The 10319-nt window shown below is 48.5% G+C and overlaps 1 protein-coding gene across 3 annotated transcripts in view; it reads left to right on the top strand.

The window, feature by feature from the left end:
* scn1laa (sodium channel, voltage-gated, type I-like, alpha) overlaps positions 1-10319 on the top strand; it is a 199902-nt gene that overhangs the window by 65204 nt on the left and 124379 nt on the right. For all 3 annotated transcript variants that reach the window (XM_085986444.1, XM_085986442.1, XM_085986443.1), the window contains exon 12: positions 2785-2917. In XM_085986444.1, coding sequence (XP_085842570.1) covers positions 2785-2917 — 133 coding nt within the window. The remainder of the gene's footprint in view (positions 1-2784; positions 2918-10319) is intronic.

The raw sequence follows: 10319 nt of genomic DNA on the forward strand, positions 1-10319 counted from the left end.
GCCCTGAGAATGTTTCCATGGAAGAATACATCAAGGAAGCCCTCGCTACAGGTTACATTCGATGCCACCCTTGTGCGCATCCAGATGGATCCTAGCAAGGTTCAAGTCGTCTTGAACTGGCCGCGTCCCACGTCGGTTAAGCAGGTTCAGCGGTTCCTGGGATTCGCCAACTTTTACAGACGCTTCATCCGCAACTTCAGCTCCCTTGCCGCCTCCCTCTCCGTATTGACCAAGGGCTCGTCTTTACGGTTCAGTTGGTCTTCTGAAGCGGAACGGGCCTTCCAGGAGCTCAAACAACGCTTCACCTCTGCTCCCATTCTGGTACACCCTGACCCCACCCTGCCCTTTATCGTAGAGGTGGATGCCTCGGATATTGGAGTCGAGTTCCTTAAGAGGAGGTTCTGGTGGCCCTCTATTGAAGCCGACACTCGGGCCTTTGTCTCCGCTTGTTCCGCCTGTGCCCAGAACAAGACATCCCAACAACCTCCGCTTGGTCTCCTGCATCCCTTGCCCATCCCCAGCCATCCCTGGTCTCATATCGCCCTGGATTTCATCACCGGGCTACCTCCATCTGAGGGATTCACTACCATCCTAGTTGTGGTCGATCGCTTTTCCAAGGCTGCTCACTTCGTCCCTCTTGTCAAGCTTCCCTCTGCCAGAGAGACTGCCCAACTGGTTGTCCAGCATGTCTTCCGCCTCCATGGCTTGCCCCTGGATGTCGCCTCTGACCGTGGTCCCCAGTTCTCATCCAGGTTCTGGAAGGCTTTTTGTTCCCTCCTGGGCGCTTCCGTCAGTCTCTCCTCTGGGTTCCACCCACAGTCTAACGGCCAGACTGAGAGAACCAACCAAGATCTGGAGAGGGTGCTAAGAAGCTTTGTGTCCTCCAATCCTTCCACCTGGAGCAAGTATCTGGTCTGGGCGGAGTACGCGCACAATACCCTTCAGAGCTCCTCCACTGGCCTCTCACCTTTCGAATGTCAATATGGCTTCCAACCGCCACTCTTCCCTGAACAGGAGAGAGAGGTAGGAGTCCCGGCTGCCCAGGGGTTCATCCAACGCTGCCGCCGTACCTGGAGGAGGGTCCGATCTGCCTTGCAGCTCGCTTCTTCTGGGCAGAAAGTGCAGGCTGACCGACACCGCCGCCCAGATCCTCGGTTCCGGACCGGACACAAGGTCTGGCTGTCTACCCGGAATCTTCCGCTCCATGTGGAGTCCCGCAAGTTGACTCCCCGGTTCATCGGACCTTTTAGGATTTTGGAAAAAGTAAACCCTGTGGCCTACCGGCTCCTCCTTCCTCGGTCGATGAAGATACATCCCACGTTCCACGTCTCTCACCTCAAGCCGGTACTTACCAGTCCCTTGGTCCCTGCTTCCAGACCTCTGCCCCCCACGCCCCGCATGATTGACGGTCAGCAAGCCTACACTGTCCGTCGCCTCCTTGATAGTCGCCGGGTTAGGAGGAGCATTCAATACCTGGTCGACTGGGAGGGTTATGGTCCTGAAGAGCGTTCCTGGGTTCCGGCCCAGGACATTTTGGATCCTGAACTCATCAGGGATTTTCGCTGTCGCCACCCTGATCGTCCAGGAGGAACGTCAGGAGCCGTTCCTAGGGGAGGGGGTCCTGTGAGGGTGCCGGTTAGTTCCCTCAGTAACCCCTAGATGGCACCTTCACTTGTTTTTTTCCCTTTGCTAATTGTTACTAGTTTCTCTTGTGTTTATTACTTAACTGCCTTTTATCAGGTTTATTGGTTTCACCTGTTTTTGCTTGTATTTAAGTTCTGTGGTTTCTTCCCTCTGTGCTCAGTCTTGACAAGCCATTTGCCTAGTGGTAGCTTGTCTTGAGCTCTTATGTTTGTAACTGTTTACCTGTGTGATTCTAGTAAAGTACTTTTATTTAAGACTGCATACCTGCTTCTCGCCTCGTCTGTCTGCACTTGGGTCCAGAACCAGCCTCGCCCTGACATTGCAGTAATGTTTCGTGATCTACTGAGATCATTGAAAGGTTTGCGCCACTGCAGCCTGGTCCTCCTGACGACATCCCTGCTTGTGACCTCCTCCGCAATGTGCAACCAGGCTGTGTTGATCTCCTGGGGAGGTCTCGTCCGCCCATTGGAAGGGAAGAGAACCTCCATGCGTGCTGTGACTCCCTACATAAGCATATGGAGGGAGTCATGGGAGAGCCTGGGTGCAGCTGTGCACCTTTGTGCAATGCTTGTCAGTGTTTGCAGTACCTCAATGCTGTAGAACACTGACAGCACAAATTATCAAAGTAAATTTGCGCATGGTCCCTTTTAAGGAAACCAGCTGATGACACGTCATAAATGACGTCATCTGACCCGCTTCCTTCAATTGGCCAGGAAACGCGCTGGGTGGGATTAACAAGCCCAATCAGGGGAAAGTCATGTCGGACGCTGGGATGGAGCCAACAGTGGGGCCGAGACCTGCCACCAACGTCAGCCGCCTTGGTAGGGAAAATCGCGGCCTGAGTCTCTGGCAGTGCTAGAGAGATAAGAAAATTAAACCTGGTGGTATATCTCTTGTTACTGCTACTGAGAGGTTAACAATGATACAGGTAGTAACACTGCCACTTCAGCAGAAAATCCAGTCCAGTGCCTTTCTAAAAAATAAATATGTTTTGTCGAACAAATAAAAGGGAAATGTACCATAAATTTGCAAGTTATTTTAATAATTTTTATTTAAATTTTACCACAGTTTTTCAGTAATATATTTGAAAGTGAGCAGATTGAGATAAAACTGAATAATTGAGGTATGTGTCATTTGCAGGGCACTAACACAGAAACAGACTTTAAGAAGAGGAGATCGGGATCTCATCAAGTTTCTATGGATTTTCTGGATGATCCTATACAAAGGCAGAGAGCTTTAAGTGTGGCCAGTATTCTCACAAATACTATGGAAGGTTTGTCAACACTTTCATTATACTTCAGCATCTCATAACATCTGCATTGGAAAAGAACAGCCTAGTTAGACAAAAACAAATGAGGCAGATTTTCCTGTTCATGTGTTTGGACATATTGGGCTCGATTTTACCAGCATTTTGGAGGCGGGTCAGGTGGTAAAATGGCTAAAAATGCCAGCGGGTTCCGATCCCGCTGTCAACCCGCCTCCGTGCAACTTTGCCAAAGGCGGGCTTGCAGACTCCTGTTCGGCCCCACCACCAAGCGGCAGGATAGGCCCTTAAGGCAGTTAACTGGTTGTTAACTGCCTGTGTAATCCTATTTTCGCTGCCCTTTTAAGTTTTACCAGATTTTCAGCGTGTTCCACATTGTTCCCAAACCACGCCAGCTAATTGTGTCGGGTTCACAAGTGGCTGCCTTCTTGACAGCTGCAGCTCCAGCATAAATACGGAGCTCTCAACAAGGTGCAGTTGCAGGTGGCAGAACTTTGTTTTTTCAGGTCTTGGAAAACTTTTTGCAGGTCTACTGATCTTGGAAGTGGTGAAGCTGAGATCCATCTCCACTGTGACCTCCTGGGAAAACCCTCTCCCCACATTGACTGAGTACTTCCTCAACTGAGATATCTACCAGCAGCATGGAAACCATTTATACTCTGTCATCCTGGTCCTCAGATTCAGAGGAAGAGCAGCCGCGGCAGCAGCTGAACCAGGCACAACAGCAGCACCAACAGCAGGAGTGCCAACCTCCTCCTCACCCACCTGATGCTGCACAGGGCAGAAGGCGTCAGCGCAGGGATGCACGTCGCCGCAGGAGATAACCCCAACACAGGGTTTACAGGCTGAGGATGACCTTCCTCAACATGACTGAGCAGCAGTGCCAAAGGAGGCTGGGACTTTCGCAAGAGGTAGCCGGTGACATCTGCGCAATGCTGTACGAACACCTGGAGCCCAGAGGAGCGGGTGGACACCCCTAACCAGTGGCTGTCAAAGTTACCACCGCCCTCAATTTTTTTGCTTCAGGGTCCCTCCAAGGATCATCAGCAGACATCAGCGGCATCTCCCAGTCGTCTGCACACACTTGCATCACGCAGGTAACCGATGCCCTCAAGGCGCACAATTACATACATTTCTCCATGGATCAAGTAAGTGTAACCGTGCGTGCGGTTGGCTTTGCAAATATGGCAGACTTGTCAAGGGTGCAGGGCGTCGTAGACTGCACACATGTGGCCCTTAGGGCACCCCATCACAACCCAGCTGTTTTTGTCAACCACTAGGGCTTCCAATCCCTTAACGTGCAGCTGGTGTGTAACCACGGGAAGGACATTTTGCATGTTTGCGCGAAGTACCCTGGCAGTTGTCATGACTCGTTCATCCTGCGCCAGTCTAGTGTGCCTCCGCTCTTCAATTCGCCAAACCAACTTTCCGGGTGGCTACTTGGAGACGTGGCTGATGACGCCGTTGAGGAGGCCATTGAACGAAGCTGAGGAGTGCTACAATGCCAGCCACATTTCGACCAGATCCATTATCGAGTAAACCATCGGTTTGCTGAAGATGAGATTCAGATGCCTTGATAGATCAGGTGGCGTCCTACAGTATTCAACAGCCAGGATCTCCAGAATCATCGTGGTCTGCTGTGCACTGCACAACATCACACAGCATCGTGGCTTACCACTGCCTGAGGAACAAGTGGCTCAGCGCATAGCCTCCTCAGATGAAGAGGAGGAGGAGGAGGAAGACCTTGCGGAGGCAAATGCACCAGTTCCAGCAGCATGCGAGCACATTGCTGCCCTGATGCAAGGGATGCACTAATCTTTGCCAGATTCGCTTAAGCAGACGAATCAAACAAATGTGGCTGGCACCTTCTTAACAGCCCATACACAATGTACAAGAACCTGTGGGTTCCTATCACTCTGACCACCATCATTACAAATGCAAGTCGCCCTGAGCCCTCAATGTGGAACTTCCATTTCTGAGATCACATAGGCCAAAACTTCAACTGTTTGCCATCACTTCTGTTTAATCCATTCATAAAAGGATGACAATGTCAAATATTAAAGAAAACAAAAGACAACAGAACAGAACACCCAAGTGACTACCCTTGTGACTAATTGTGCTTTATCTTCCTCTTACACGTGCTTCTATGTGGTGTCTCCCCTGTGGCTTCAGCAGATGTGGAGGCACCTTGATCACTTTCATGCTGCTCCTGCTTCGACACCTTTGGCGAGCGTCCTCTGGGTTTGCGAGCCTGTGAGGGCTCGGCAACAGTCTGCTCCTGCGTCTGTGCAGGGGCTGAGACGCCCATCTCAGTTGGGTGAGGACTCTGGTGGGGCTCTGACTGAGGGCTGATCAAAGCTGGGAGCGCCCTGCGGCCTCCGAAGAGGATTCTCCACTGCTGTCCCTGTCTCCACCATCTGCTGATGCTCACTTGTGAGCTGTGATACACCAGGTGACAACACTACTCTATCTCGCGAAGGTCCCACCGAGGTGTGCGTTTCTGCACTTAATCCTGCTCTCACGCTGCGCCCTCAGAGGTTGCAGGCTCCTCTGAGGAGTCCTCTGGCTCCGCTTCTTCCTCCTGGACAGTAGGGAGGGGGGCTGTCGATGGTCCTGTGGGGGAGTAAAGGCATGAGTTAGACATGTAATATTAACGTAGCATGCGCATGGACTTGTGCAGATGATCATAAGTCAATCTGTATGAGCATCAGAAGCCTTATCAGTCACTCATGCAATGTAAATGAGAGAGATGCAAAGCTATTTTGTCACCAGCTTGCTCTGATGCGCCCGTCCGTCCATCCCCCAATTCCAGATCCTCCTCGGCTCCAACGATCTCTAGGGTGGCCCTTCTCCTGTCTTTGCCCTTTCCCTCTTATTGTGGGCTCTCTTTTTCTAGTATGAGGGACACAAGTGGAGTTTGAGTGAGAATGATGAAATGAGTGTAGAGAATCCATAGCATAGATGCTTAGAAGGAGACAAAGATGGAGTGAGGCCCCAATACCAAGGGCCCTTCCTGTGTGTTGTTGGTTGTTGTCATTGCATCACAGTGATAGCGAGTGTGAGGGCAGCATAGTCGAATAGTGAAGTGATTGTGTACATAGAGAGAGAGGGATGGTTAAGGGTGCAAGGGATGTAAGGGTAAAGTGGGATGTGTTGGAGTAGGTTGACAATGCAGAGTGCTGATGCTGATAGGAGATGGGGAGCAGAATGAGGGTAAAGGTGATGGTATACTCACTTTTCCTGTGCGGACAAGGTCATTGAACCTCTTTCGGCACTGCAGCCAGGTTCTGCTGCAAAATGATCTGGAGCTGACCTCCTGAGCCAGTTGCAGCCACACAGCTTTGGTCTGCTGGGGAGATTTTTTTCTCCCAGTGGAAGGAAAGAGCACCTCCTTTTGAGCTCTGGCTCCCTCCACCAGAGCATGGAGGCAGTCATCATCGAAGCGAGGTGAGGCCTTGGGCCTTGAGCTAGACATTTCAGGAGTATCAAACACTTAGCACAGTAGTCACTCTGGAAGTACAGAGGGAGAAAATGAACCAAGGAGCCCTTAAAAGCAGCTGGATAAATGACGTCAGCAGAGGCGAGTTTCAGACCCAAAAGACTAATTGGACCAGGGGAGCGCACACGCAGGGAATCAATTGCCCAATTAAGGCAAAATCGCAAATTTATCCCACCTCACAGCAGAGGTGGGAGCGGGACCCGCCAACCACCTGACCCGCACCCAACCCGCCACCAATGGCAAAATCGAGCCCATTGGATCACTCGGGTGCATTTCATCGAAAAAATCAGGTGGAGAGGAATGCATGTTGATGAGGGAGCCCTGCTGATTTACCTTCCATTAATTTAAGTGGATGGAAAATCAGGTGAGCTCCTTTACTGGCATGCAGTCTGATTTTCCTCCAGGCATTGTGCCTATACATGATCCAGTATGCTGAGGCACAGCAACAGGAAAATCTGCCCCAATAACTTTTCAGTGTAGCTACGTTCAATTCAGTTCTCAAAACATTTTGGGGGTGATTTTTGTCTCCATACTGCCATGTTTGTGCTTGAAAAGGGGGTTGGCAGCAGTTGGAAAATGATATGTGATTTGGTCCTGCTGAGTTGACGCTGGTTCCAGATATCGCCCTATTTTTTTAAGGAGGGGATGGTGGATTTCCTGGTAGCCAGAGCTCACAGCTTAAACAGATGAGAACCTCAGGAATGCATGCAAATTGGTGTGTGTGATATGACTGAGATGCCAATGTGATTTTCTGACCTAACCATCCCACTAATGCCACTTCCTTTGTTCCGCCCACAAGTCATGAATAGTAGAAAATCTCAGGTGACCATTTCAAATGCATTTTAAAGGGTTCCTCACCTACTATATTTTCTGACACTAGCTTATGGGTAACTTTTTTCCTGACATTTTGTACAAGTTTATAATTTACTATTGCAGGCTCTAGACTGTGTTGGGGCTTTTGCCATTCAAGTTTTCAGACTTTTATTTTCATGGGGGTACTTCTAGGAATCCTACTCTGAAAGAGGAGGAAGGAGTAAAGAGCTGCAGCTGGAAGGAAAGCAGAAAGATTGAGGCATGCTCAGAGAAACTCCCAGCAGAATTATAGGTCCAGAGAACCTACCACAGTTCTCTGAAGAACAATTTATAAGAAGGCTTTGTTTCTCCAGGGGGCCAGTGACAGAGCTGTTCCATTCTGCAAGAAGACCTGCAGCCAATTGCCAGAGCAAGTACAGCACTGCCTGTTGTATTCAAGGTTACTGTGGCCCTGAAATAACAACAGAAAAAGCTGGAAAAACTCAGCAGGCCAGGCAACATCCGTGGAGAGAGAAACAGAGTTAACGTTTCAGGTCGAAACCCTTCTTCAGAACTGTACTCCCTCTGTATTTCCATAGTGACTACTGTGCTAAGTGTTTGATACTCCTGAAATGTCTAGCTCAAGGCCCAAGGCCTCACCTCGCTTTTTTTTTCTCAGTTCTGAAGAAGGGTTTTGACCTGAAACGTTAACTCTGTTTCTCTCTCCACGGATGTTGCCTGGCCTGCTGAGTTTTTCCAGCTTTTTCTGTTGTTATTTCAGATTTCCAGCATCCGCAGTATTTTGCTATCGTACTGTGGCCCTGAACTTTGTTGTCTCCAGCTCCTTCCAGGCTGCAACATGGAATTCAGCAACCTCAGCTAATCTGCAATCCATGCTTGTATCAAATAGATGACTGATGTCTTATTTGTTAAAGAAAACAGAATTCATCAATTTCCCTATGGACATCAAGAAGTAGCAGGATATTGCTGTGGAGTTTGCTAAGATTGTAGGATTCTTCCAAGGCATAATTGGCTGCATGCATGTCACCGTTTGCTCCCATCCACAATGCTGCTGCCTTCGTGAATTGAAAAAGTTACTGCCTAATCTATGCTCAACTGATGTGTGATGACCGGCAGCACATCTTGCAGGTCTGTGCCCACTTTCCTGACAACTACCATGATGCATTTATATTATGTCAGTCAACTGTTTGACCCTGCACAGCAAGTTAAAGGCTAGCTTCTTGGAGATGGGACTATCCCTTAAACACATGGCTTATAACACCTCTTAAAGACGAAAGCTCTGCAGTGAATCTCTGTTCATCTACAGCCTTTACTAACAGACCATTGGAGCTCTGAAGCAACGATTCAGATGCCTGGACAGCTTTAATGGATTCCTCCAAAACATTTCACAGATTTTATCCCATATGATTGTGGTGTTCTGCTTGCATGCATAACTTTTCTATGCAGTGAGGACTGCACATGGAACTACCAATTCAGGAGGGTCTTCTGCACGATGAGACAAAGGACACCAATGACTTTGGCGCATTGCCAAGGAAGTGAATGCAGTCCAGCAGTTATCTGCCACCAGAACTGTTCAACAGCAGTGTGTTGAAGAGAGCTTCATCTGAACAATTCCAGCTCCCCTGCATTGACAATAATTTCTAACATGTGTACTTCCTCACTACCAGCAATAACATCAGTCCAACTACTAAAATTGTTTGATATATCACCTCACATTCCAAGATCGCCAGCCATTACAAGAACAATCACTGCACACAAAGCCTTCAAACAGCATTATTGGTTCATCGGTGTACAGAACGACTACAATCTGAGACTCTTGTGGCAGACCAAAGTGCTCCCTTTACCTATTCTAGTGCTCCTATGAGATAGATGCTCATGGGCTGCAACATGGGAGATGGTACACTGTTGTGGTTCAATCAAGGGGTCTTGAAATGTTTGTTGTCAGCAATCTCTACAAGTCCGGGCTGCAAAGGGCTGCAGCAACTGGCTCAGCTTGCTTTCTGCCACTGAGACAAGCATTGGTTGAAGTGGTCACAAGGGTGCAGAGGTGTTGTTATCATGATAGTTGGCACCATTCCCATTGCACAACTGCCCCTGCTACTAAGCTGCAGCTCAACATTTCTACTGATAAGCAGAAGAGCAGGTTCGGGGAGATCACTGATCTGAGTGAAGTTCATATTCAGGTGGTCTCTCAGCTTTTCCAAGGCAGAGGAAGAGTTTGAGCCAGGGCCTGCATGGTTCCAGATACTGTTACTGGTGTCACAGACTCCTGCAGGAGGGGCTCAGTTGCAAAGGGCTTGAAGTGACAACACACCCCATTACTGGCTGCAACATGTCTATGCCATGGTAAGAACCCCACCCAAGTAGGTAGTGCCTTCCACCATACTTCAACATGTCTTGGGGGCCCCCAAAGTCTCGATCTTTGTCCCCTTTAATAGAACTAGGATGCTAGGACCCTCCAGATATCTCTTCCCTTGGCCTTACTTGCCACTTCCACCAGCTCCTGCTTATTTGTATTCAGTGAATCCTCAAGTGCAGTCCCCACAAATTTATTAAATCATATGGTATGATTATTCCTTAGCTGGTGCTTGGTATGCTAAGAGTGAGTGACCATGTATAGTTATAAAGGCTTTCTTCTTCACACCGCCTGGCATCTGATGGACCTAGAAAATAGGGAGAAAGACAATGTAGTATTGATGGTCATCACATGCCGGATCATTGGCAACACTATAATACATCAGGTACAGGAGGCGAGTGAAAGTGTGAGTAAAATAATTAAGCAGGAAGAGAAGAGGTAGGGAAGATCAACAATAGAATGATAATTATATGTGATTTTAATTATCTAAAAATAGACTGGAATAGGGAAAATTTTTGTGGAGCTGTGAGAAAAAGAACAAAAAAAATTCATATGAAGGATTAATTTTTAAATGCCTTCTTGGGTTTTTTGCTTGGCTTGAAGATACTAAATGCCTCTTTTTTGATTGAAAAGAGGGGTCAATAAAAATAGGGGGAAAATGGCTATGCATTTTGAAGTTACATTTTAAGCAATTTCCCCCAGATCCTGTGTGAAATATACCTGTGGTGTGGGCTGTTTGCTAT

Source organism: Somniosus microcephalus, chromosome 4 (assembly GCF_052327205.1).
Source record: "Somniosus microcephalus isolate GS21.2 chromosome 4, FLI_Smic_1.0, whole genome shotgun sequence".
Lineage (NCBI taxonomy): Eukaryota > Metazoa > Chordata > Chondrichthyes > Squaliformes > Somniosidae > Somniosus > Somniosus microcephalus.